The sequence below is a fragment of the Setaria viridis genome, chromosome 1 (assembly GCF_005286985.2).
Source record: "Setaria viridis chromosome 1, Setaria_viridis_v4.0, whole genome shotgun sequence".
Taxonomy (NCBI): domain Eukaryota; kingdom Viridiplantae; phylum Streptophyta; class Magnoliopsida; order Poales; family Poaceae; genus Setaria; species Setaria viridis.
Window position 1 is genome coordinate 41,119,336 of NC_048263.2, and position 25,662 is coordinate 41,144,997.

The following is a 25,662-nucleotide window of genomic DNA, read 5'->3' on the forward strand; positions in this document are numbered from 1 at the left end:
TACGGGGCCCACCACCTGCAGCACCGTCATCATCAGGCAGCCAAAATAAAATAATAATAAGCAAAATAATACTGGATCAGACTTGTTGATCCATCCACGCCGCGGGACAAGTCGTTTGATCGATCGATCTCGCGCCGGATTTCCCGTCTCCACGCCCGCTCGTGGATTCCTGATTCGTGAGGTCCAATCTTGAATTGGCGGATTCCGCCTACCAACCGCTGACCTTCTCCTCCCGCGATTTCTTCTCTGATCCAAGTGTCTCGTTTGCGATTCCTATTGCGCAGGAAGGAGGGAGGCGGCGGCAATGGCGGGGAGGGCCAACATCCCGACCAACAGCTCTGCGCTAATCGCCATTATCGCCGATGAGGTAGCTCACTGCCCCCCAACTTTCGTCCCCTTCCGTCGGATTGGTCGGGATGTTTGCTTATTTGACCCGGCGATGCTATGCTGTCAAATAGCAACATACTGCTGCTTAGCTGTTCGGCACCGGATCTGTCGATCGATTCTTGTATTACGGAACTCATTGTCCATGCATTATTGCTTCCCGGCTGAAGCACAAGTAATTGTCAGGTTACCGCACAAACACAGCTGATGTTCAAATCAAATGGTTACTGAGATCCATAATGGTTCCAATTCTTGCTTCACATATGCTCCAAAACTTTACTGGCACTGAGATAACTCCTCATAGTAGCCAGTAGCTCTCCAATCAGCATCATTATATGAGGATAAATTTCTTATTTGATCTTAAGACCTGTCAGATGTCACCTTAAGAAAATCCACATTTTATTTTTATTCTGTAAAGCCAGGATTCTTTTTATTTGATCTCAGTACATTATCAGAGTTATATGATGGGAGTGATTTATTATGCCCACGTCATTTGCAGGACACGGTGACTGGCTTTTTGTTGGCTGGAGTTGGCAATGTAGATCTCAGGAAGAAAACAAATTATCTTATTGTCGATAACAGTAATTCCTCGAACTTGTTAATATGTGAAGTCTTTTAAGTTGTCCATTGATATATGGTAGTTTGAACTTGCCTAACTTTTACATGATAATGCTGTTAACTGTGACACAATATCATACATATCATGTCCACTGTTCCATATTACTGATATAGAGGTAAATGTTCAACCTGATGAATCTTGAAAGCTCTTTGATATAGTGAGCTCACAGGAAAATGGCGTGTCACTCAATTTATCATAGTATCAGTTTGCTGGCAGATGTGCTTTAGGAATCCACATTCCTGCTTAGTAAGGTTTTATGTGGTGGATTTGTGCCAATAAATTAGGCTGAAACATTGCATTATCGTTTGTGAATTCCAATGCCCGTTTATCTAACCTTTCAGACCTAAATTATGTCAACGAGCTGAAAATTATGTTCTGGAAGATATCCAAACTTGCAAACTGGCTTATTAATATTTTTGAGCTTTGATTTTTAACATTGCTTGGACAATAGACCAATGGACACCTCTGTTTTTCTTTGGCATCTAGTATACCTTTTTGAATGATGAAAGTTTTACCTTTGGGACAACTGATTTTTATTCGTCAGCTCACCATTTTGTGATTGTTTCATGAATTTATTTGAAATGCTGATTTCATAGCAATAACTTTTGCTTTATTTATACTCTTATTTTGTTCGATGATAACAACCTGTGCGCTTACTAATTAGTATTTGAGTAACCTTTGGAGTTTATGCCATTATATGCTACAGAAACAACAGTTAAACAAATTGAAGATGCATTTAAGGAGTTCACCGCAAGAGAGGACATTGCAATTGTGCTCATCAGCCAATATGTAAGTAGTTGGTTTAATATTTTTTTGTCGAGCTGTTTATTCTTTTGTATCATGAAGGGATCATCGGAGCTAAATTGTGGCCTTAAAATGCTGGCAAATGAGTTTGTTCCGGGAATTTGTTCTCAAATTCTAAACACATTAAAATGCGGCCTTCTTAGGGTAAATTTCTGTGACATAATGCAGCACAGAGCACAACAACCATTATTTAAAGAAAACCTAATTCCCTTAGGGTTAGTTGATTATGTGATTTTTGTCAACATGAATAGATGTGTCAACATGCGTTTACAAGGCCTTCTAGAACTTCCACCTGCATCTGAACTTTATGTCCCTGCAGGTGCAATTAGTCAATCTGCTTAAACCTTTCATTGGGCCTAGTTTTATTGAAGTGCTTGCTCAGTTTGCAGAACTGTGGCTCCTATTTTTAGTAAGATACATAGGAACTATAAATGCATCGAAAACATTTTAAGCTTTTGCATTGTGCATATTTCTGCAACAATTGAAATGCGTTGGTCATTTTCTGAATTGTTTAATTTGTGTTTGTCAGGTTGCAAACATGATAAGGTTCTTGGTAGATGGCTACAACAAACCTGTTCCTGCTATACTGGAGATCCCATCGAAGGATCATCCATATGATCCAGCGCACGACTCAGTTCTTTCTCGCGTGAAGTATCTATTTTCTGCTGAATCAGTGGCGTCCGATCGGCGATAAAAGTCAGATGCCTTCATGTATCTTGTTCATATTATGTTGGGCCATTTAATAGAACCTACCACCATTATGAAAATAGCATAACCTTTTTTTGTATTTGAATGAGATTCGGTCACTGGTAATTTTTTTTGAGTAACTTCACTTCGCTGCATATTCATATTGTAATCTTGACTGTTGAATAACATGCAAATCCCACGTTGATTCAGTGACCGCTCCCTGTCTGGCCTGGCCTTCACGGATGATCTGATCTGACCAACCTGATGCTCCTTTGACCTGTAACTTCGGGTTCCTTCTAGTTGCTTGCAGATTAGGGATACAATACAAGGCCCCCCGGTTATTTGCACGACTCGAAATAATAAAAGGATGCATTGCTTCAGAAAGAAGGTTAATCATTAGCCTATTCGCGTGTTACATTTGTAGAAGAGATATAAAAGAATTATGTATAAGACACAGATTTGTAAAGCATTTTTACGACTACATAATATAGGTTGAGCAGTGGATAAAATTATGTATAAGACAGACCTGTAAAAACATTTTTAGAACTACACAATATAGATAGAATTTAAGCCCAGCCAAAGCCCAAAGGTAAAGATCTGCAGCTGAACAACTGACAGCTGCTATCAAACTTAATCTAGAAACACCAAACAAGACCTAGCGCACTAATCACTGCTCGAACTGGGGAAGTGAATAACAATATGGTGGTGGATGCATACACGACGCGGAGCTGTAAGACACTAAGATGGATATCAAGTTTTGTTCCCACAGCTAAAAATTTCTTTTGAGGAAATCACCAATAAAGGTCAAAGGCTCTTCAAAGAGCGACAGCAAGTGGACTGTGGAGTAGTTAACAGAGAGAGCAATTTGTTCAACTTTTGCTATCGTTTAGGATCATATTGCCAGGCCACTGGATCTCTGAAAAGTACAAATTAAACAATTAGAAGGCGCATCAACACCACTGAATTCTTGAATCCAAACAGTACCAATTAAATAAATCTGATGAATTGTACAAATTACACCCCATCTCAAACAACCAAGCTTGGCAGCCAAGGGTCAAGACACATTGCAATTATTTTTTTTTTCAGATGGCAAAATGCATTACCTAAAAGAGAGTTACTGATGGCTGCTCTAAAACTTGATCCACAAACCAAAATAAGACTTGCTACCGCACTAATTGCTGCTTAAACTCGGGAAGTGAATCACAGCAAACGAGTTGGTCCCACTGGTGAAAACCTCTGCTTCTTTGGCCATGGAGATCTGGATGCCCTTGGAAAATCATGCTTGCACATCTCGCACACCAACAGAAATATATCCTCTAGATTCACTGCTGCTTTGATGACACTTCTGGCATACATCACGAACTTGTCTTCTGGTCGAAACCCGAAGACTTTGAGCACAGCTAGCTTGTGGTGCTTGAAATCAGATGTGGCTCCTTCCCAATCTACACCTTCTTCTCTGTACTATATGCGTATTGTGCCCTAAGCTCCTCATCCACCAACATTTCACAGAAATGATCCCGAACAGTGATGCGCAGCTCCTCAAGGAAGGGTGCACCTTGGAGAATGAACATCGTCCAATTCAGATCACATTCTTCAGAGATATTGACCAGATCCACAAGTCTTAGTTTGCGGAACACGGGTAACAATTCTTTTGGACCTTCTGGTAGAACCCAGATCTGCAAAAGATGAACACGTGCAAAATATGTTAACCACAACAAAGGTTACATTGAACCTGAAGACAACATGATCAAAGGAACCGCCAACGAAACTGTCACCTTGACTAACCTTTTCGCTCTTGAACTTCAATTGTAGAGAACTGATCGTGAAATTGCCAAGGAAATCATTCAGCTTAAGCATCTTGTGCCAGGAAAGACCGGTGTTCATAAGGCTCAGACTCCTGAGGAGTGGAACATAACCGAAAGACAAGGGATCTTGTTGAGAGATCCACATGTCAAGGGTGAGCATCATGAGCTTTGGTAGCCACTTGAGATGAACCCTGTCAAAACGGTAGTCGTCCATCTCTAGGGAAGGGTATGTTTGAACATCTCACGCATATGGCACAAGTCGCAAAAGAAGGTAAATATGATTACATAGTATATTTGAAAGTGAATGTGATTTGGTACGTTGGTAACATACTACTTACGCTTGTTTTCCAGTTCCCTATGAATACCTGAAGACAAAGAGAGGGTCCACCCATAAGGACTTGATGAAGCACAAGCTGATAAGGCAGAGTGGGTTGTGCTGGCAATTGTGGCTACCTGACATATGGGTCATACTATGAGAAGGATACATCATGGTTTGTTCGCACTTAAACTGTTTCTTTATCCATGTCGATGATTTTGTTATTTTGCGGAATGAATTCAAATTACGTGTTAGCTGTTAAACTGTATCTTCGTGCACTTCAATGATTTTTCCTCATGTTTTTTGCAGTATGAACTCCATTTGTGCGGGCAAACCCTCAGCAGCGATCTCCCGGAGCCCAGGATGTCAGAAGATGGTGAAGCCAGCTTCTGCACAAACAGTTGGAGTGCTGTGTTACATTTTTTTTTTGAAAAAAAGAGAGTGATGTGCTACTTCGAATCAAATATTTGCATGCATGTATCTGTAGCGAGATGTAAAGTGGTAGCATGCTAACGGCGAAACATTTATGGAAGTTAATTAAAGTGGTATCTCAACATAACTCTCTATACTTATGTGCATAGCAAAATTTATTAGATTATTTTTAAAGATATGTACAGAAATGGAAAACGATACATCCTCCTCTCTGATAGTCTACATGCTTTCACATTCACACTGGACTATATACATAATGCCACAAGACTAGAACGCCGACTGATATACATAATGCCACTAGACCCGTTTTATTCAAACGGTATAGCGCCCAACAGGAAGCTCAGTGCACAAATGTCACTTCGGTGAAAAAAAAAACAGCATATACTACACATCCATGAGAGTCAAATTTGTAGACTAGGATAAAAGCTACGGGAATACAGAAAGAAATACGTGCTGCGCTCAACAGAGGAACAGGTTATTTCCTTATTCGAATCCCAGGGACATCCTTCAGCCCCATTTTCAGGGCGGTTTTCCGGTATAGCGCTGGTGGTTTCTCCAAACCGATCGAAGCACCAAACCGGTTTGCTAGGTCAGCAAGCATGGTTTTGTCTCTACCGATGTCAGCGATTGAGTTGTAGTACCCAAGCCACGCATGGTACGCTGCTTCTTTGATGCTCATGTCAACGATTTTTATCGAATCATCAACCTGCAATGCAAAACAAAAAGCTGTAAATATGCAAGCACTATTCTAAATGAATTTTCCTGACAACACGGAGCATTAGCAATGAATTGCATGATGAGATGACCGCATGACATGATAAGTACAAGATAACAAGAAGGCAACAAGCAAAGTGAGTATTTCGGACCTTCTGTTTCATCTCCTGATCAATGTCTGGTGCTGGATACTTCTCAATTGGAAGATCACCTATCTCATTCATGAAATACTCTTCCCATGGCGCAAGCAAAATAATTCCTTCACCAGATTTACCTTCCCTTCCAGTCCTTCCAAGTCGATGGATATAATGCTCTCTATCAGGAGGAGCACCAACCTGATCCGAGAACTACGTATGTCAGTGCTGCAACAGTCAAGGAATAGCCAAGCCAAGAAACTGTATTCAAGAGTTAGACACCAATTCTGCAGTTGCTTAGGGAAATAAATGGTATTCTCTAGACTTTGTTCAACTACATAAATGATGAACAGAATCCCACCTGAATCACAAGGGTGACATCTGGATAATTCACCCCACGAGTAGAAACATCTGATGTTACAAGAATTAAGCGATTAGAGTCCCGGAACTCTTCAGATATGCGAGTTCTATAAAGCTGAGGTTTTCTTGAGTGAATTTCCCTGACATTTAACTTCAAATCACGAAGCATGATATACATAAATTCAGTCACCATGGCTGTTGTGCAGAAAACAATAACCTGTGATTTGAGGATTTATTAGTAAAACAACACATTGAAGCTCTTACAGCTGGTTGGTTGAATAAAAGGAGATGAGGAACCTTGTAATCAACTTCACGATCAATATGCTCTCGAAGTAGGTGATGAACCATATGAAAATGCAGCTCATGTGGTACCACAAGACACGACTGCTGAACCTAAGCTTAACAACAGGAGGTAGAAATGGATCAAGAGCAAACAAAATTATTCTCATAACAGAAAATACAAATGAAGGCTAACAGAGGATCAAAAACTTCTATTTTAAGCAAGATATGATTTACAAAAACAGCTCATGTTTCCCTAAAAGGTAAGAAAATGTGTATAATATTCAAATGGTTAGACCAATAGTGTATATTGGTAAAGAGAGGCGTATATTAAATATTAAATATTTTATCAGGATGGTAAAGAGAGGCGTATATTGAAGAGAAAGTAGGAAACCTTAGTTGGGGTTTCAACAGCTCCCAGGCCCACTGTATCCACAAAAACGTGGTCCCTCTTTAATACTAGCTGTGAAACCCTTCGAACCTGTCAGTCACAAAATAGCAACCATTGCTCCTGGTCTTAGAATTGTGCCTATCCAGAACTATAGTATTACACAGACAAAGCTATACAAAAAATTATATATTCGTGACATGAGCTATGCTGGTTATACTACCTCTTTTGGAATAGTAGCTGAAAAGAGCAATGTTTGCCTTTGACGTGGCAAGCTATCAGCAATCTTTTCTATATCTTTACGGAAACCCAAATCTAGCAAATGATCAGCTTCATCCAACACAAGCAATTTCAATCCCATCAAGCGGACAGAGAATGATGATTTGTTTTCAATGTGATCCAGCAGTCTACCAGGTGTTGCAACTAAAATCTAGAAAGGAAAAAAGAAAACAGAAAATGGTCAGGCTAACAGTTAAGTACTTCTATCTTGATGTTCAGTAGGTCATTAAATGTGACGAACCTGGCATGGATCAGATTCTAAACGTTTCTGATCAAGCTTAAATCTAGTGCCGCCAATAAGAGATTGAACACCAATTCCTTTATGGTACTTCAACAAGACATTTGCTTCGGCTGTAAGCTGGATAGCAAGCTCTCTTGTAGGGCAGAGGACAAGAACTAATATTGGAGATACTCGATGATTTGTATTGTTCTTCATAGCATTCAAGACTGATTCAATTGCAGGAAGCTGTTTATCAATCCATTTTGAATAAATTGGTTGAACAGGAAAACATCGAAACAAACAGAATATCTGAAAGTAACATATCACGAGTGAACATTACCAGAAAAGCTGCACTTTTGCCTGTTCCAGTTTTGGCCTTGACAAGAACATCTTTACCTGCTTGCATATAGTAGTACAAGTGAGGAATTTGATGACTTCTGTGATAACATGTTCTGATAGTTCAAGCAGAGATATAACGGAATGGTATCATAAGGTGGAAATTATTTAAAAGCAGAACTGAAGTCAAGCAACATAGACCATATGCTTATAGGTGGCGTTTGGTAAGTGGGAAATGAGGGATGGGAATGGGATATGAGGAGAGATTTATACCCAAACCCATGTTCGGACAGTGGGAAAGGGATATACTGTAGAATCAGGAATGGGAAATGAGATTCTCATATCCCAGTCATCTTATCCTGATGAGGGGGATGGGTTTGGGTGGGAAATACAGGCTTGCCTGCTTGCTCTGATGCTCTCCGCCGTCGATCTGCCGGTCGGAGCTGACAAAGCTGCCGCTCGCTTGGCCGTGCGGGCACCTGGAGCCGCCGGCGCTCAGCTCACTGCGCGGGCCGTCGGCCCGCAGCTTGCCTGGCCGTGCGGGCACCTCGAGCCTCGAAGCTCGCCCCGCCGCGCTGGCCGCCTGGCAACAGCTCACCCCACTGCGTTGGCCGTTGGGGTCGCGCTGACCGCAGCTCGTCCCGCCATGTTGGCCGCACTCGCCCGTCGCGTGAGGCGCAACCGCCGCTTGACGTCGCTGCATGGAGGGTCAGAACCTCCACTTTCCTCGCATGCCGCCGCCGCTCACCTTGTGGGCATGGGTCGTGGGGACTCGAGAAAAAGGCCGGGGTGTTGTGTAGTTGGAGTTGGAGAGGCACAACAAGGTGGGCAGGTGGCGGCGGCAGCCCAAGGGTGAAGCAGCACTGCTTTTCTGCTGCGGCTTGCCCCTGGATTTCTTGTTTTTTTTCTTTTTCTTGACTTTCCATCGATTATTTCCCAAACCAATCTGCTAGGTTCCAATCAAAGGAATGGGATAGGGATCTCATAACCCACGTCCTAACCAGCTACTAGTAACCCATCTATTTCCCTATCCCTTTCCCAACGCGTATCCAAACGCCACCATAGAAGATATCACAGTGTACAAGCAAAGATTAAACAACCCTACTTTTTGTGAGATGTACACGCATAAGATGAGGAGAGCAACCTAAACTTCACTCATAACTGGAGGGTGGGGAAAGTCCAACAGCTACTATATGTCTTGCACATATGTTATCAACTTTTTTTGAACCCAAAGTTCATTCATTTTCTTTTTTTTTGTTAGAAAACATGCGTAAAGAAAGTAAAATGAATATGGTACCGTCAAGACATATAGGAAGAGCTGCTTCTTGCACCACAGTTGTCTGTACATACCCAGCATCAGTAAGCGCTTGGACCGTCATAGGAGAGATACCACATTCATCAAATCTGAAGACAGATACAGCATAGCTTGTTAGTTGTATGGATGGTATATACATTTCAAAGTAGAACAGGACATGCAAAAAGCAAATTAATTATTCACCAATAATTCATTAACCTCGAATCAAAAGGGCAAGGATCGGATGTGCGGTGATGAGTAATTGAATTTGCCTCCACTCTTTGTATTATTGTTAAATTTTACTGTTACAGGTCAGCGTGAAGATAAAACGGAACTCCAGAAAGCCAAACTAGAATATTTCATATAATGTGATCCTTGCATTTCATGAATACATTTTTACCTAAATTTCATGAACAACCATACAGATAGGAGTTTTTCTATAGAGTTCATAAGGTCCACAAAAAATTAAACAATATCTGTTATGATAAGTAACAAACAGAGATGAATCTGAGAGTGTAACCTTTTACTGGTAAGCAGAGATTCGCCCTTGGACTCGTAACGCCTCCTCTCAGTACCCAGAACCTCCCTATTTTTGATCTCCTCCCGCAGCTCTCGGATTCTACCTGCGAGATCATTGTTTTCCTCCTCATAAGACTTGAGCACCCGCCTTTCCTTCTTCATATCGCAGTTCCTGAGAGCAGCACTGCTCCATCTCCTCCTGATGGTACTTGTGTCCCCAGATTCATCAATTTCTGAATCCTCTTCGCTGGACGCTCCAAACTTTCCAAACCTCAGATTCCTCTTGGGTTTAGATGTACCCTTCTCATCCTCATCTGATGAATCCGGTCTCCATTTCCTGCCAAAGCGCCTCGCAGCCACCGAGTACAATCTCTCCTGATTAAACAGTGCCAATGCCGCCTCTTCTCTTCCATTCCCGGCCTTAGCAAGGCCGGCAACACCCAATGGCCTTAGCTCAACACCCAAGTGCCAACTCATCGTGCATGGAGACGTCACCGAATAACACCTCTTGGGACCAAAGAAACCGAGAGAAGGCGAACTCCAATGCGACCAAAAGGGGGCAACTGTTCGGTACTCCCTCTTGGAATTGAACGCGGCCAAGCTCGGGCCCTTTCCCCTGGCTCCAGCCTCCATCCGAGGCTTGGGTTGCTCCGGAGCCATATCATCCCAATCCTTCCAATTCGCTCCTCCGCGGGGTTTCCCAGAGTCCAATTGCTGCTGCTGCTGGCCACCAGGTGGGATCCCAGTGGACGGCCCCTTGGCGCGGCGGAGCGGCCCGTCGTCCTCGTTCCAGAGGTCCTCGGCGCCGGGCTTGCGGAATCGATCGGCGAGGGCGCGGATGTGGGAGCGCGACGAAGTGGGCCCCTCTCCCGGTGGCGCGGCTGGGTCGGCGGCGCCTGGGAGGTGGGAGGCGCGGATCTCGGAACGGAGGCGGGCGAGGTAGAGCTGCTTCTCGTGGCGGAGGAGGCCGTGCTGCTTCTGCCGCGCCAGCTTCTCGTGCATCCGCTTGTACTGCCACTTGGACAGCCCGCCCGGGAACGTGCGCGGTCCGCCCCCCATCGCCGGCGGGAGAAGCGACGGCGGCGGCGGCGGCGGCGCGTAGGGTTTATCGCTCACTGCTTCCTCTCTCCCTGTGGGTTTTGACGGCGAAAAAGCAACAGACTGTTGAACTGAAGAGGCGAGCAGTTTGGTTTCCGCTTTCCCGGGTAGAGCTTTCCGCCTCCGCAAGTGGATGGCGCAAAGCAAGCAGCTGACCAGTGGGGCCAACTGCTTTGCTTCCCTCGCAGATCTCTCTCCCTCTCATCGTCAGCGGCCCTCGCAGGGAAGGGGAGGGGAGAGATGGCGGGGGAGAGGAAGCGGGTGCTCGTGGTGGGGGGCAGCGGCTACCTGGGCCAGCACCTCCTCGCCGCGCTCGCCTCCGACGCCGGCCGCCTCGACGTCGCTTTCACCCACCACAGCCAGGCCCCGCCGCCGCAGCTCCTCGATGCGCTCCCCTCCGTCCGCGCCTTCCACGCCGACCTCCGCTCCGGCGACGGCTTCGAGGCAATCTCCGCGTCCTTTGGACAGGTACGCGTCTGCATTCCCACCGCAACTCCAGTAGCAGCGTCCATCCGGCCTCGTGCGCGCCCCACATTTGATAGAACACGCACTTGGTCTGTTGGTCAGTGAACATCGTGTGCCATTTCGTCACACGAAACACCTCCGGGAAATCTCCGCCTGCATTTGCTTGATAATCCATGTTCAGAGGAAATGTGAGACTGGTTCATTTGCGAGTGCGTGCGCCTCGGTGTCGGCGGTCTCTGCATAGTAACTTCTGCTATTGCTCTGCTCACCTGTTCAAACCAGACTTACTGATTCAGTCATTGGCGATTGCTTGGCTTATATTACATGAATTACTAGCTCATTAGTACATAGTTCTCCACAAGCTGAGCACAATGCTAACTTTTACCTGTCCAGCCACATGTAGTTGTCAACTGTGCTGCAATCTCAGTGCCTCGGGCATGTGAACTGGATCCACCAGCTGCTATGGCTACCAATGTGCCTTCTTCACTTGTCAATTGGTTGCTAAGCTTTGGGAATGACGACTCACTTTTGATTCATCTCTCAACAGATCAAGGTAGAGTACTCCTGTCCTTGGTGTGTAATATGATGCTATTCAAACGATTTTATCTATGGTACATAAGTGCACAATTAAATGTGCCTCTCCCGTACTAACAGTTTACGAGGGGATGAAATCCTTCTACAAAGAAGAGGACGAGACATTGCCCGTGAACATGTATGGAAGATCAAAAGTTGCTGCAGAGAAATTCATTGTTGAAAAATGCTCAAACTATGCAATCTTGAGAAGCAGCATTATTTATGGACCACAAACAATATCTCCTGTGGCAAAATCCCTTCCCATTCAGGTAAATTACACTAACCACCAATAGTTACGTTATTTTCTCCCAAGTATAAGCAGGTAAACTCAGTGTTGCTAATGTTTGAGAACTGAAACTGACAATTGTATATGCATGCTGAAACACTACACTACCAGAGTGGTATCTGACTAAAAAGGTGCTTGGCTTTTGGATGCAGTGGATGGATAGTGTTCTTTCACAGGGCCAACAAGTTGAGTTCTTTAATGATGAATTCCGCTGTCCTGTTTACGTCAAAGATATGGTGGGTGTAATATTGTCTTTAGCGAAAACTTGGTTATCAGGTATGGGCTCAACTTGTAGCATTTTACGGAACTTCATTCTCTAGCAATGCTTTTTCTTGTGGTATCACTGTGCAACATATCTGAAAACAATTAAAGGCGTGTTTGGTTTGAGGAACCACCCCATTCTAACTGAGGTGGTGCATCATGAGTCCATTCCTAGTACTAATTATCTTGTGAGGAATGGGGTGGTGACGGATCAACTAATTCCATTCTGCAAACCAAACAAAAGAGTGAGGACTGAGAAGATGATGGACTAACTCATTCCACAAACCAAACACCCTATAACATGCTCCACTTCAGGTTTAACGTTTCAGTATACTGTTTATCCTCTTGACTAATGCTTTATGTTTTACCATTTGTCAGTGCCATGGTAAATGACGTCAATGTGTCATGATGCAGATGGCAAAAAAGTCCAGGTCCTTCTGAATGTCGGTGGACCAGATAGGGTATCAAGACTGCAGATGGCTGACTCTGTTGCTACTGTTCGTGGATATAACCACAGTATAATCAAATCTGTATCTGCATCATCGGTATTAATCTCATCTCTGTCTCAAAAATCTCGGAATGTAGCATTGAAGCATCGATATCTGCCTGTTAACACACATGGACTATTTCCCAAAAAAAAGAGTTATTTAACAACCATGCTATTTTAGATGCAAGTTGGGCCTTAACAACTGAAATAGTTTCCAACCTGAGCATTGAGCTCGCTTTAAGCATTGTGGTTTGATATGATTATTTGACATCATGACATCTTGTAATGGACTGACCCGTTTCTTACCCAGGTTAACCGGGGGGTAGCTTCTCCATCAGACATATCCATGGATATCACCAAGCTAACCCAGATGCTAAGTATCAAGCCAATCTCATTTCAAGATGGAGTCAGAGCTACACTTGATGCAGAAGCTAATTCATGATGCTTCCTCAACGGTTTGTTCGAGTTCCTAAGACAGTTGCTCCAATTGAAATGTGGAAGCGTGACAAAGAATCACATTTAGTTTCCAAAATTGCAGCAGTGGTAAATTCTGTTGGGTCTAGGTTAAATATGTAACTTTGTACTCACTTAACACCAATGCCATCATCGCTCAGCAGTGTTACTGCTTGGTTGTACCATTCAGAATAAAGATGTCATTCATTTTAAATCCCTTTTTATTTCAAAAAATTTTAAATCCCTTTTCAGAAGTCTGTAACTGTATTGTACATGTATGCTGATAAGAGTTACCATTAAATGAAGAATCTGTACCCAGTGATTTGGTTGTTTCATAACTTAAGATATATATTGAGATACTGCTAACTTACTATATGCCCAATGAGTGGTTTCAACCATACCTTGTTGAGCTACTGTTTTATATTGCATTACCTTACTTACCTATATATAGGGCATAATATGGGCCCAGACAACGCTAGTTGCAGTGTTCACGCGGCCATGTCTGTTCGTGAGAGGGGCATTATGCTTGTATGAGAAGCAACATGACTTGACTCAAAACCTTGTCTTTGTAGAGTGACCTACCTATTGGCAATGCTAAGTGCTGCTACTCCTGTGCTAATCAGTCAATCTTTCACATGTATTTGAACATAGATTTTAGCACCTGTGGTATGACTAGATTGCATGGCTTTTGGCCCTACGCAGCATGCAGGGAAACAACAGGAGGATGGGCGAATCACATTCACATGTGCCTAAACTTAACTGGCTAAAGTGGGTCTTTGGTGCAACTGATCTGCCAGGGCAAGCAACCTCAGCTCTGCAGAAACTAGAACCACATCAGAACTGTGTCACAGGCTCTAATGCTCTTATCAGCAAAGGTTCGACCAATGAAAGTTTGGACTCTCTTACACTTGCTGTAAACCATGTTTGCTTCTATCACTGTCAGCATAAGAGGGGTTCACTTTCTGCACTTGTTGGCAGGTTCTACAGTATATTTGTTGCTGTAGAATACCGGAGCTAAGGTGTTGTTGCTGTAGCAAGCCCGGATGTGCTGAAAGATATTTGTTGGCACATCATCAAAGCATGAGGTGCAGATTGCATCACTGGATCACCTTTCCAGGTAAGCATACTACATACTAAGCCAGTGCATGGTATGCTTCGTCTCCAGCTGAATCAGCAAATGCTCATCAAGGGGTACTAGATTTGGTTGCTTGATCATAGATTGCCATTAATCTTGCCTGTAATGAGACACACTGGTAGCATTAATGAATAAGGCAGTCGCACGGATTGGTGCAGAGGCACATCAATTAACAATCTAGCACGTCAAACGAAAGGCAATATTGTAGTACGGCCAGGGCAGGTTCTTGTGTTTACTTTCCTGTTACCTACCAGATCTGCTGAACCTTACATCGACTTGACCAAACAGTAGACATAGAAATATGTAACTCATGTCTCTCTGTCAGTCTGTAGTCAGCAATCTATCCTCCGGTGCCCATTCTTTACTAATCACCCTGCGTGCTGGTCATTGGAAATTACAATGGTTGGAACTCACTTCTATTTATCACTTTGAATTGCCTTCAATTCCAGACGTCAGATAAGAATATCTATAACTTTTTTGCTAGATTACTAAGACTACTGAGGAGTTTGGATTTCTACCACATGTGGGGCCTAATTGGTGGGTAGTTAAACAAGTGGTGTTATGTTAGCTTAAGCTACCCTGCGTTGAAACTGTAATCTCAGGCTGCATCGGGGTGAGAGGGAAGCAGAAGCCATCTCACCTTTCAAACAACAATTGCTTGTAAGTGAAATCAAAGTCCGCAGGGGGTACCTTTTCAAAGGACCATTGGTTGCTTGCTTCATCAGGCTAACCTAATAGCATGCGAGGAAACTTTGCTGCAAACAGCCAAGATTGTCAGTCAGCAGCCTCTCAGACTTGGCATTTCTTTATGCAACATGAGTTTCATGAATCTATCTGTATGGGTCTTGGAGAAAGATAAGTATCCTACTGCCAAACCTCTTCAGAAAACCTGACAGCTAAAATAATTCGGTGCCAGTCCATACAAAACAAAGAGGGGACAAATACTTCGAAGTTACGTACACCTAACCTAGCATGATCTAGATCTCCTTCGCTGTTTCACATGGCTACAGCACTGTTACTGTGTGACCAGTGGAAGTAAGACTTGCCTGAATCCCAAGTATAAGCTGCTGGGAAAATTGGCAATGTGTGTTTGCTACATACTTCATTTTCATACAGAATCCACTGGACCATACCATAGGATCGATGGAGGTTCATTTTGAGTTCTTTTTCTTGTTACCCGTGTCTGCCTCGACTATGGGCCCCCAGCTAAATCAATATTAATACCCTCCCACCCTTGCCTCCCATCTCCCTCTCTCTCTCTCTCTCTCTCTCTCTCTCTCTCTCTCTCTCTCTCTCTCTCTCTCTCTCTCTCTCTCTCATGCCATGAGGAGGATGCTCTTCCGGCAATCTCTCCCTTGCATCTTCCTGCTCTTGCTAATGTCACACTTGCCAACCACCATCCTTGGTTTGAGAACATTGAGAGAAGTGAGGAGTGACTTGAGACGCCATGAGCATGAGATTGCCCCAGCCATCTCTCCTTCTCAAGAGGTGGGCGACGACGAAGATGCAGCTGCTTCCAGCAAGTACGCCGTTTCAAGAAGAATGGTTCCTCAAGGTCCAAACCCTCTCCACAACAGATGAGATGAGCAGCATGCTGGTGGTTCTGGTATGTTCATCATCAGCTGGCTAACTCATCGATCTGCAGGTGTAGCTCAGTAGCTCCATTCACAAAAATACCTTTTTATCCTTGTAGCTAGAATTAGTGATAGAGATGCATATATATGCTGAATACCACCGATGTAGTGTGTTTTGTTGTAATGTCAGGCTTTAATTTGTATATAGGTTTTGTTATATTAAGGTGTAAAAGTTGCTGTGTTCGATCTAGCTTAAACGTTTACGCATCACATCGCTGTAGTAGGTTGTATGGTAGACTCGAGAGAGCGATTCAGGAGTTCTGCTTTAGCAGAAGAAAGGCTGATTAGACAGTGCAATGTTTGGATGGTTACTTGTTTGTTTTGTTGTTTCAACTGTGCAAGCAAGGTGTGATCTGAGTTGGTTGTGTTATCTCTTGGTAGTTGAAGGGCTGCCATCTGCAGAAAGCAATCTGCTGCTAGCTCATGTTGCTATGTGTTTAGTGATCAATCAATAAGCTCATGTTGATTAATATTGAGTGGTCTCGGTCGGATGGAATGGAGGCATGAAAGTAATAACCAATAAGCTCATGTGTGAATGAAATGGAAGCCAAATTAGATCAAGCATGCAATGTGAGTTAACATGAATTAATGGTACCGGTCATCTTTTTAGAGGTTAGTTGTTGTTGTTGTTTTTTGTTATAATCAAGTATGCAACTGAGCAGTATCAGTCAGCATCTTGGGGCCGGAGGACGCGCTGATGGGACAGTGATTAGGTGCAAATATGTTTTTAAAATTTTGTTTGGGTTGGCCCAGCTGTTGAATTTGGACCCATCATTGGTATGGTCGGCGTAAACACATGTTTTTGCATCACTAGCTGACTTAAATGTTGCTGTTAATCTTGGAGAAAGAGTAGTATATGTAAAAGCTTACGCCGCGGTGATGTGGTAAATTATAACAAGTGTGCTGGGGCAGCAGCTGAGAGAGAGAGAGAGTGAAAGAGAAATTGGTCAAAACTCGAGATCCAAGGTAGATATGCAATGGTCAAGGCCAGCACAGCTGCTACCACTGACCATCTAGTACTAAAATATTTACCCGAAACCAGAAAAGATGCCCCCACACCCCAATGCCTTGGCAGGTTCCAACTTCCTTGATGTGCCTTCTCAAGTGTGAACCGACATCATGGTGCAGATCAGATGAGATCCGATCTCTATGTGTCTCGTGTGACAGCATGTAACCCCTTCTTTTTTCATCCACACATATGAAGAACACCAGTTGCATTGGTGTGCTCGATCTCTACATGAAGCACAGACCATGCGTGCTGAAAGCAATATAAGGATCGGAGGTGATTGTCGCTTAATTTGCTTCATGCATACAGCATATATGATATGACATGAGGAGTGGGCATCAGCTAGCCATCTCATCTCATCTCATCTCATCTTTATTAACACGTCTTAACCTACTTACCTGAAACAACAACAGAGGGTACTCTGATGCACGCCATCATCTTCGTTGTGGTATATCACACCCAGCAGCTCTCACAGTTTCAGGCAGCGACTTCCTGTGCCATCTACTGCATTCCTTAACCTCTGGCAACTTCATTATCGATGGATTGCACAGACAATTAGGCCCCTCTGCTTGCTTTGCTGGTTACTGTACCTTCAACACAATTTAATTACAGTGCCCCCCAAAACTTTATGCGCAGAAATGGGTCGCAGCAGCGTAATAATCACAGAGCAAGGACATGGATTGGAGGACCATTGCTGCCACAGGGTTACAGACAGGAAGCCCAAGACTGTTTAATAGCACACAACAACTGGGGAAGAATCCATCAGAAATACAAGAGTACCGAGGGACATGCAGGTGCACCAAGACATGATCAGAAAAATAAGTCCATACATAGACAGGAGTTTTAACTGATATGGAACTCACACAAATGACTATAGCCTGTGAATCCTATGTTCTCCTTTGGAACGGCAGCAGTTAAGAGGGTTCATAATAAATGGAATAGCAGCATGCTAACTATCATGTAGCACTAGCAGCTTACCCCAAGAATTCCATGTAACTAAATAAATCCTGAATTGTGCTACTTCTCAAGATCCCATCCAGCTACTGTTTTGAGGTGATGATGACACATAGCAACGGATCAAAACCGCAGAGGTCTCATCAATCTATTCTCCGCACAATCAGATGATCTGGGTGGTTAGAAAACTCATGTTTCAAGAGAACTAGCGTATTTTTAACAGATGAGGCCATTTTTCATGCGTCCCAATGGATCCCTATGAATGAAACAGCCACCGACATTTACATATAAACATGATTCCATAGTTAGTCCCCTCGCTTGTTCCTCAATTGTCATTTGCATTAATAAAACAGCACGTGAACTGATTACTGATGCATATGTTGATTCAACTCAAATTCAATTGATAGGATGAACTTATGTTAAGAACAACAATTTGATGATACCGAGTCAATTGAAACGACAGGGTTACACAAGATATTCACACCAAGGGACACAGATTGCACACGAGAGCACACGACTTATTTGGCAGCGAATGGAAGGCGAGATGTAACAGCAGCTAGCAGAGTTGACGAATCATAACAAGAGGAGCATAGAACTAGTAGTAGTAGTACGAAGGAACTAGGGGATAGAGGTGACAAGAAGCAAGCGATTCATTCATACGGGCGGCACGGGCGGTTGCTCCTGCTTCTGGTCCTTGGAGTCGGGGAGGAGGTCGAGGTCGGCGGGCTTAGCGGCGGCGGCGGCGTCATGGCGGGGCGCGGAGGAGAGGATTAGGGGTCGGTCCTTGGCCTCCTCCTCGTCGTCGCGGTCGTCGTCGTCGTCGGTGGAGAGGTTGATGCAGGAGCAGCGCTCAAGGGAGGCGAAGAAGGCGGAGGCGACGCTGGTGCCGACCCAGGTGGCCCAGCTCTCCATGGCCGCCGGCGATCTGCTTGCTAGGGTTCGGCCGCGGTGGGGAGGAGACCGGAGAAGGGAAGGAGGAGGAGGACTCGGTTGAGTTGGTTCGACTCCGTCCCGCTCCGCTCCAGCAAACAAGACTAGTAGTAGAGTAGTGGCACGCACGCCAGGACTGGGCAAGGCCCACCGAGCAGAGCCCAGCTGCTAGCCTTGACCGGCCCAGTACCAACACGCCTTTTTCTTTCTTTCTTTCTTTTTTTTTTTGAAAGTTCCCTTCTTAAATTGTCACACAAACGCAAGCCATCATCGCAACTTTTTCAACAAATCAAATCACGAGGCTAAGCCTAACCAGCATCGCATCACAACTCTTGCATTTATTTTAGACTCCAAACTTGATACATTACAAAGTACTCTGTATATGATGACGATGCATGCCATCACCTACGGTAAGGGTACATGTCGCATCAGTACAATGGTACAATGGATAAAAACTGGATACCACTCAAAACTGTTGCTCGGTTTACTATGCGTTCCTTCAGCGTTTGCGGCTTTGCGCGAGGAAGAGGCGTTCTCCAGTGCTAATCTACGGTTTATTTAATCATCTTCTTGTAATCCTTGAACGTGCCCGAGAAGGGGGTCACCCTGCCGTCTGACACAACCCAAAGCTCGTCCACGCTTCCGGTGATGAGATGCTCGTCGTGACTCACCTGCAAAACCAATGTCAGTGTCACTCTCTTCTCGGCACAGAACACGACCAAGCACTGAAACAGGAAAAACATCTTGCCAGCAACGCAATGCCGCCTTACCATTAGCACTCCTCCCTGGAACACCAGTAAACCTTGGATGAGTGCCTCAACTGCATCCAGATCCTGCAACACAGAGGGAGTTCAGTTCAGTTCTGCTCACAACCACCCTAGAAAAAAAAACTGAGGTGATTTACTTACCAGATGGTTAGAAGGCTCATCGAGAAGTATAATGTGTGGTTTCTTGAAGGTGATTTTGGCGAATGCAACCCTGCTCTTCTGACCACCTGAAATTGCAAGTGCTTTAATTAGGATCGAGTAATTTTAAATTCCACCTACAGATGAATCCTTTGCAATTTTGTCAGAACTGAGACAGTCATAAACTAGTACTACCTCCGTATCGAAATATTTGTCACTGTACTACTAAATATTTTGATACGGAGGGAGTAGCATATTTCAGCACCTAAAACCTCCTATGCGATGGCTGTGATGTCTACCTGATAAAGTATACATAGGCTGGAGGGCAAGATTTCCTGAAACACCAAAGGAACCCAGATGTGACCTCAACTTCTGCTCAGGTACACCCTGCAAACAGCATCATATACATTTTTCTCGTATTAAACCTAGTGTTTATATTTGAGAATAGAGAATATTCATCTTAGCTATCCACCAGGTGAAGATTCATATCCTACAGCAAACAGAGATGATGCTTGAACTTACCGGATAGCACCTCATCATGTACAGAAGGGGATTCACAGTTAAATCAAGCCCATCAACATGATGTTGATTGAATACAGCCATGCGGACCTGTAAAACAACAGGAAAAAGAAAACCAACAAATCAATGAGAGGATGCTGCAAAGAAAACCCCACGGTAATCAACAATGAAAGCAAATCGATCTTGCCATATGTATATGGCAGCATTATACTAGTAAGCAAAGAAAAAACATCAATGTTAAGGATCTAGTTTTGTCATTTTGTCCGATTCAGTAATGGCATAGAACAAAAATGCCATACTGGCATCTCAATACAAAACTATCATCACAATCACAGAACAACGCTTTAGAATGGTGTAGATAGGAGTTCATGTAACGCAAGTTTTTAGAAGGAAGAAAAAGCAATAGAAGTTACATGGTGGTAAAAAAACCACGATTGTAGCTACAGGAGAATCAAGCACCTTGGGGGAGCGGAATACTGTTCCAGAAGTTGGCTGCAGATCTCCAGATATTAATTTCAGTATAGTGGACTTGCCAATGCCATTAGCACCAACCACTGAAACAGTAAGTCAATGAGTGACCGAAAAATGGAAGTACTAGAACTTAAAATATTAGAGAATAATCTTCAGTCGAGATAAGATGAGTGGAACAAAGAAACCATACTTGCTATGCGGCTGTCGAGGTCGATACCAAAATTCAAATTCTTAAACAAAATAGGCCCTCCAGGATAACCAAACGAGGCATCACTGCAAAGAAGGAAATAATTATTCAACAATCAACAGAGAATGAACATATCACATGGATGCCTAAAATAATAACTGGTAAATTAATAGAGAAGGTAGAAACAAAAGGCAAGGGATAAAAGGCCAACTGGTGCGTATGGTAAGAGGGAAAATATATTTCATAAATGATAAAATATGGATCAGAAATGAAACCTGAAGCTAATGATTGGTGGTCCAGGGCGATCATCTGGGGTTGGAAACTCAAATTTATAGCTGCAAGAAATTAATCAAACAATTGCTGAATTGACTGTAACCAAAATACTAAAGTACAATAGATTTAGTGGGTAGACATACTCTGGATCACTGACAACAGCGTCAACATGTTCCATTCGCTCCAATGCCTGAGATAGTACAGATAAGAGTATCACGTCAGACATCAATTTTGTCACTGAATTACATCAAATATCAAAATGTCAGTTGGGGGTTTGAACTGCAAAAGTATTAACATGGAGACTGTCTGAGAAAACACACCTTGATTCTTGATTGAACAAGCGATGCTCTCTTTGCATTGTACCGGAACTTGTCAATGAATGCCTACAGAGAAAATAAACAATTAAACTTCACCCTTGGTCTTTGAGGAAATATCTAGAAGCACTTAATACCCTCAGCCATTTCCAGTAATTCTGTTTCTCTTTCACTTTGAGCTTATATTAGACAGATTGTCTCGAGCATTTTGTCTCACTAAAGCCCTGGAAGTTGGGCCAGCTCACCTTGCAGAAGCTTCAGCTGCCTACAGAGTAGCTAGCCATGATCAAGCTAAAAGAAATTTGCAGTCTACTATTATTCAACAACAAAGCCTTTTAGTCCCAAGCAAGTTGGGGTAGGCTACAGATGGACATGGTGTGATCAATTCAGAAAAACTTCTGTGCTAGACAACTTGCAGAGCCATATGGTTAATTTGAAATGGGCTAACGAGGGAGTTGCTTGCATGCTCCTGAAAAGGAAGTTTATTAACCCATAAAAAACATGGATGAACTAAAGTGTCACCTTCCAATTCATTGTTTGCTACAGAAACATCATAGTTTTCTTGAAACAAGGCACTAAAGCACTCTCAGGGCTAATGATACTTGCTAGGGAAAAAAATAACCTGCATGTGGGATCTGGCCTTCTCATTTGTTTCAAAGGCTTTCTGCTGATTCTTAAGGTGCTCTTCCCTTGTCCTCTCAAACGTGTCATAGTCACCTTTGTAAGCATGTAGCTTTCTACCATGTAGATGAAGAATGTCGGTGACAACCTAAAAAGTTCTGGTCAATCAGTTATCCAGTTTAAACCAACACAGGAAAAACATATGCTGACGTACATACCGTATTCAAAAACTCCCTAGCATGCGATACAACAATAAATGTCTTTGGCCACTTCAGGAGATATGTTTCTAGCCATAACACAGCGTGGAGATCAAGATGGTTCTGGAAAGTGATAGGCTGTTAGCATTAGCCAGTAAGTGAAGAAAAACAACCCCCATATTTCCAACTTACTGTCGGCTCATCAAGAAGTAGTAAATCAGGCTCAATGAACAGAGCACGTGCTAGAGCTATTCTCATGCGCCATCCACCAGAAAACTCTTTTGTACGTTTGCGTTGCATTTCTGGAGTGAAACTAAGACCCTGCAAGGAGTTCCACCATTCAAAACAGTACAATGTAAGCATGTAATCAGCATGTGCAAGTCCTATGCTATTTTTTTAGATCAATATGTATGCGCAAATCCTACCTTCCTAATTTAGGACAAACTCTAAATACAAAACGTCATGAAATGTTTTTGCCCCTATGAACGACTGTTTATTTTAGACAGGCATTGGTGCTTGAAAGAATAAAGTACAGCATTTTAAACGGGAGCAAAAGCAAACCAGCAACATGATATTGTGCAAATGGTACAGACAAGGGAAATAAACATACCGCCAAAATTGATGCCGCACGAGCCTCTGCAGCATCTGCATCGATGAACTCGAGCCGTTTATATATCTCCTCAAGCCTCTTGCTAATAGAATCTTTGTCGAGATCAACCTTGCTCTTGCCCGAGCCTTCCCCGAACTCAACCTCAATCTCTAGGTCTTTCTGCATAGCAATGGTAACAGTTAGCTGAATGGAACACCAGACAAAGAGGGAAAGTTCGAAGGAGGAAAAAACATCAGGCAAGAAGCAGTAGATATCAAGAAAAGTAAATTCTTCACTAGTCAACCTGTTGTTGAACCAGGCGGGCCTCTTCCTGCAGAAGTTGAACTCGTTCAACATCAGCATTCAGAACACACTGCAAAGCCGTGGTGTCATCACCCACAACCTCTTGCTCAACATGCAATATCTGACAGTTTTTGGGAATACCATCAATTGCATGCATCGCCATAGCTCTGAGAAAAGATGTCTTCCCAGTACCATTTCTTCCAACAAGGCCTGAAATGGGTAGATAAGACATGCTGAAGCTTGTTGAATCATATAAATGAACTGAACATGCTTCCCTGCCAAAGTGTTATTTATTGGGAGTTACAGAACACCATGAAGTTCATAAAGTACTCTTGAGTTGTAACTCACCATAGTGCCTTCCAAAGGCAAGTGTTATAGTGGCTTCTTGAATAAGATCACGGCCACCAACAGTGACACTGAAGTTCTCCATATGTATATCCCTAACAGCTGGGCCACCATCATTACTATGATCTACATAAACAGGAGGCATTCCAGCCCTAAGTTCCTCCATCTCTGCGACATGCATTTGGTATTGTGCCTGCACCAGCAAGCAGAACAATATACAAAGGAATATATTCAGGAAGGGAGACATTTGCATCTACCATTACAAAAATAACGAAGGGGGAAAATATGCTGAAACATCAGACATGCACCGCTAAAATTTTCATCTCAAAATACAAGCAAAGGCAAAGCATCGTATGGCAATCTAAGAGAAGCCATCGGCGAAGTAAAGAACACATTACCTCTCTTTGCCTCTCATCCTTTCTTTTTTTCCGTTCAATCTTGGCTTTATCGCGTGAAGATAGCAATGGTCCCTCAAATACTTCTGGTTGCTTTTTCGGAGCGACATCCTCGTCCATCCCCGCATTCATACGTAACGGTGTAACAAGACTACGCATAGCTTGTTTGGGTTTCACCAGACCATGCTTTCCAAACTTTTCACAAAGCTTACTGCAGACCTACAGTGAAGTGAAAACCAAACACATTTAAGCCATACTGCAATAAAATCTGAATCGCGCAATCTCTGTCTATCCCTGAACGTGTAGATTGTTCGATGGCTGTACTGGCTCTCAGAACAGAGGTTAACAAACAGCAATAAAAGACATTTTGATCGGTGCAGTGCAGCCACCTCAGAGCAACTAGTCGAAGAGAGCATCAGGAAGTGAATAAGCTAGAATACAATTCACTTTGATGATAACTGAAGCGCATTAAAAGGCGGAATGTTATCGGTAAATCAAGTCATTTGGAACAGCTATCCTCGATGCGTCAATGGATGTCGGAGCCATCAGTAACTCAATGAAACAAACTGTATCTACTGTGCAGTTCTATAGGTTGAAAGCTTCCAGATAGGTCGTGCTACACCATGGCTGCCTTGAATGGTCAGTGTTGCCTCCTAATCAAAGAAACGATTGAGGAACCAGAGAATAGGACCAATCCATAATACATGCGATTGTGTTTACAGCGTCAAGCGATCGAAGGAATAACGAGTCCGTGGGATGGTCAGATCGGAGAAGTCCATCGGGTAGTCCTAGTAGACTAGAAGGGACGAGATGCGCCGCGGTAGGAATGGGCGTGCGGGTATACCTGGAGGCAGTGGTCCTGGCCGGAGACGCATCCGGAGTTGATGAGGAGCTCTCCAAGCGCTTCGAAGATGCCGTGCCCATCGGGGGCGCCGAAGTCGAAGTCCTCGTCGGCGAGGACGTTGGCGATGTAGTCGATGATGGGCTGGTCCACCTCCTCGACGACGTCGGGGCCCAGGACCTCCCGCACCACCCCCATGCTCGCGGCGGCTGCAGCCGCCATCCTCCTTTCTTCTCCTTTCTCCCGCGACGGCGAACCAGCAAGGGCTTGGCCGGATGGGCGTGGAGCGTGAGCAGAGCAGACCACGGACGGCGCCTGGAGCTTCTGGATGCTTGGAGAGTTTGCGGCAGCCGTCTGATGCCTGAGCGGACGGTCCCGACGACCTCACGAGCCGCCTCTTTGGGCTGTGGGCCTCAACTCGTAGGATAATAGGCCCATCAAGGTGAAGCGCCCAATTGGGTATCTTGGCGATGGACTACTGAATCGTTGGAGCAGAGCAACAGAAATGATAAGGGCGATTGTTGAGTGGAGACATCTCGAACTCGCAACCATGAAAAAATTGTCCCACGAACTGGCTGAGCAATTGCACCTGGGTCAAGAAGATTGCAGACTGAACTGGCCGCGCTCCGGCGGCCACCCCAACGCTGGGCACTGCCCAGTGTGCAAGGCTGCCGTGCCAGAGGGCCGCCTCCTGCCGCTCTACGGCCGCCGCGCGCCGTCGTTCGGCACAGCGGACCCTCGTCGGAACGGCGGCGGCGGCCACAACGAGAGGCGGCTGCGCTTTGACGTCCGGCCCACGGGCGCCCTCAACAACCTGCACGGGCACCACTACGGTGACCACTGGGGCTGG

The 25,662-nt window shown here is 44.1% G+C and overlaps 5 protein-coding genes and 1 non-coding gene across 6 annotated transcripts; 2 read left to right on the forward strand and 4 right to left on the reverse strand.

Annotated features, from left to right (window-relative positions):
• The first annotated feature begins 30 nt into the window (after positions 1-30).
• Positions 31-2,703, forward strand: LOC117841648 (V-type proton ATPase subunit F). Its single transcript, XM_034722099.2, has 5 exons — positions 31-181; positions 285-367; positions 884-965; positions 1,710-1,792; positions 2,337-2,703. Exons 2-5 carry the CDS (start codon positions 305-307, stop codon positions 2,499-2,501), a joined length of 393 nt encoding a protein of 130 aa, XP_034577990.1. The 5' UTR covers positions 31-181; positions 285-304; the 3' UTR covers positions 2,502-2,703.
• Positions 2,704-3,548: 845 nt separating this feature from the next.
• Positions 3,549-5,115, reverse strand: LOC117841647 (uncharacterized). The gene is made up of 2 exons (XR_011896976.1): positions 4,280-5,115; positions 3,549-4,170 (listed from the first exon to the last, which is right to left on the reverse strand). It is a non-coding gene; the product is annotated as an uncharacterized protein (transcript).
• Positions 5,116-5,332: 217 nt separating this feature from the next.
• On the reverse strand, positions 5,333-10,735 carry LOC117841640 (DEAD-box ATP-dependent RNA helicase 48). Its single transcript, XM_034722091.2, has 10 exons — positions 9,572-10,735; positions 9,055-9,161; positions 7,762-7,817; positions 7,443-7,667; positions 7,146-7,352; positions 6,929-7,015; positions 6,553-6,648; positions 6,257-6,472; positions 5,914-6,096; positions 5,333-5,753 (listed from the first exon to the last, which is right to left on the reverse strand). The coding sequence occupies exons 1-10, from the start codon at positions 10,627-10,629 to the stop codon at positions 5,523-5,525; spliced, it is 2,466 nt and encodes an 821-aa protein (XP_034577982.1). The 5' UTR covers positions 10,630-10,735; the 3' UTR covers positions 5,333-5,522.
• Positions 10,736-10,856: 121 nt separating this feature from the next.
• Positions 10,857-13,515, forward strand: LOC117841644 (uncharacterized). The gene is made up of 6 exons (XM_034722094.2): positions 10,857-11,136; positions 11,527-11,686; positions 11,788-11,975; positions 12,145-12,268; positions 12,668-12,798; positions 13,051-13,515. Exons 1-6 carry the CDS (start codon positions 10,909-10,911, stop codon positions 13,180-13,182), a joined length of 963 nt encoding a protein of 320 aa, XP_034577985.1. The 5' UTR covers positions 10,857-10,908; the 3' UTR covers positions 13,183-13,515.
• Positions 13,516-18,302: 4,787 nt separating this feature from the next.
• Positions 18,303-18,951, reverse strand: LOC117841649 (uncharacterized). The gene has a single exon (XM_034722100.2). It carries the CDS (start codon positions 18,832-18,834, stop codon positions 18,577-18,579), a length of 258 nt encoding a protein of 85 aa, XP_034577991.1. The 5' UTR covers positions 18,835-18,951; the 3' UTR covers positions 18,303-18,576.
• Positions 18,952-19,155: 204 nt separating this feature from the next.
• LOC117841642 (ABC transporter F family member 3) lies at positions 19,156-25,147 on the reverse strand. Its single transcript, XM_034722092.2, has 18 exons — positions 24,816-25,147; positions 23,975-24,190; positions 23,580-23,769; positions 23,233-23,441; positions 22,950-23,108; positions 22,532-22,660; positions 22,361-22,462; positions 22,144-22,290; positions 21,528-21,590; positions 21,351-21,397; positions 21,210-21,269; positions 20,938-21,020; positions 20,736-20,830; positions 20,280-20,366; positions 20,057-20,144; positions 19,761-19,846; positions 19,623-19,685; positions 19,156-19,523 (listed from the first exon to the last, which is right to left on the reverse strand). The coding sequence occupies exons 1-18, from the start codon at positions 25,032-25,034 to the stop codon at positions 19,407-19,409; spliced, it is 2,160 nt and encodes a 719-aa protein (XP_034577983.1). The 5' UTR covers positions 25,035-25,147; the 3' UTR covers positions 19,156-19,406.
• Between the last annotated feature and the right edge of the window lie 515 nt (positions 25,148-25,662).

Bases quoted from the DNA above. Each gene is read 5' to 3' on its own strand.
- LOC117841648 (XM_034722099.2), top strand. From the start codon at position 305: ATGGCGGGGAGGGCCAACATCCCGACCAACAGCTCTGCGCTAATCGCC. The intron at 368-883 runs GTAGCTCACTGC...CGTCATTTGCAG, and splicing joins TCGCCATTATCGCCGATGAG to GACACGGTGACTGGCTTTTT. The intron at 966-1,709 runs GTAATTCCTCGA...TATATGCTACAG, and splicing joins TTATCTTATTGTCGATAACA to AAACAACAGTTAAACAAATT.
- LOC117841640 (XM_034722091.2), bottom strand. From the start codon at position 10,629: ATGGGGGGCGGACCGCGCACGTTCCCGGGCGGGCTGTCCAAGTGGCAG. The intron at 7,818-9,054 runs GTACCATATTCA...ATATGCAAGCAG, and splicing joins TCTTCCTATATGTCTTGACG to GTAAAGATGTTCTTGTCAAG. The intron at 7,668-7,761 runs GTAATGTTCACT...ATTGATAAACAG, and splicing joins GCAAAAGTGCAGCTTTTCTG to CTTCCTGCAATTGAATCAGT.
- LOC117841644 (XM_034722094.2), top strand. From the start codon at position 10,909: ATGGCGGGGGAGAGGAAGCGGGTGCTCGTGGTGGGGGGCAGCGGCTAC. The intron at 11,976-12,144 runs GTAAATTACACT...TTTTGGATGCAG, and splicing joins CAAAATCCCTTCCCATTCAG to TGGATGGATAGTGTTCTTTC. The intron at 12,799-13,050 runs GTATTAATCTCA...TTTCTTACCCAG, and splicing joins AATCTGTATCTGCATCATCG to GTTAACCGGGGGGTAGCTTC.
- LOC117841649 (XM_034722100.2), bottom strand. From the start codon at position 18,834: ATGGAGAGCTGGGCCACCTGGGTCGGCACCAGCGTCGCCTCCGCCTTC.
- LOC117841642 (XM_034722092.2), bottom strand. From the start codon at position 25,034: ATGGCGGCTGCAGCCGCCGCGAGCATGGGGGTGGTGCGGGAGGTCCTG. The intron at 23,442-23,579 runs GTGAGTTACAAC...TACCCATTTCAG, and splicing joins TGCCTTTGGAAGGCACTATG to GCCTTGTTGGAAGAAATGGT. The intron at 22,463-22,531 runs GTAAGTTGGAAA...ATCACTTTCCAG, and splicing joins TACTTCTTGATGAGCCGACA to AACCATCTTGATCTCCACGC.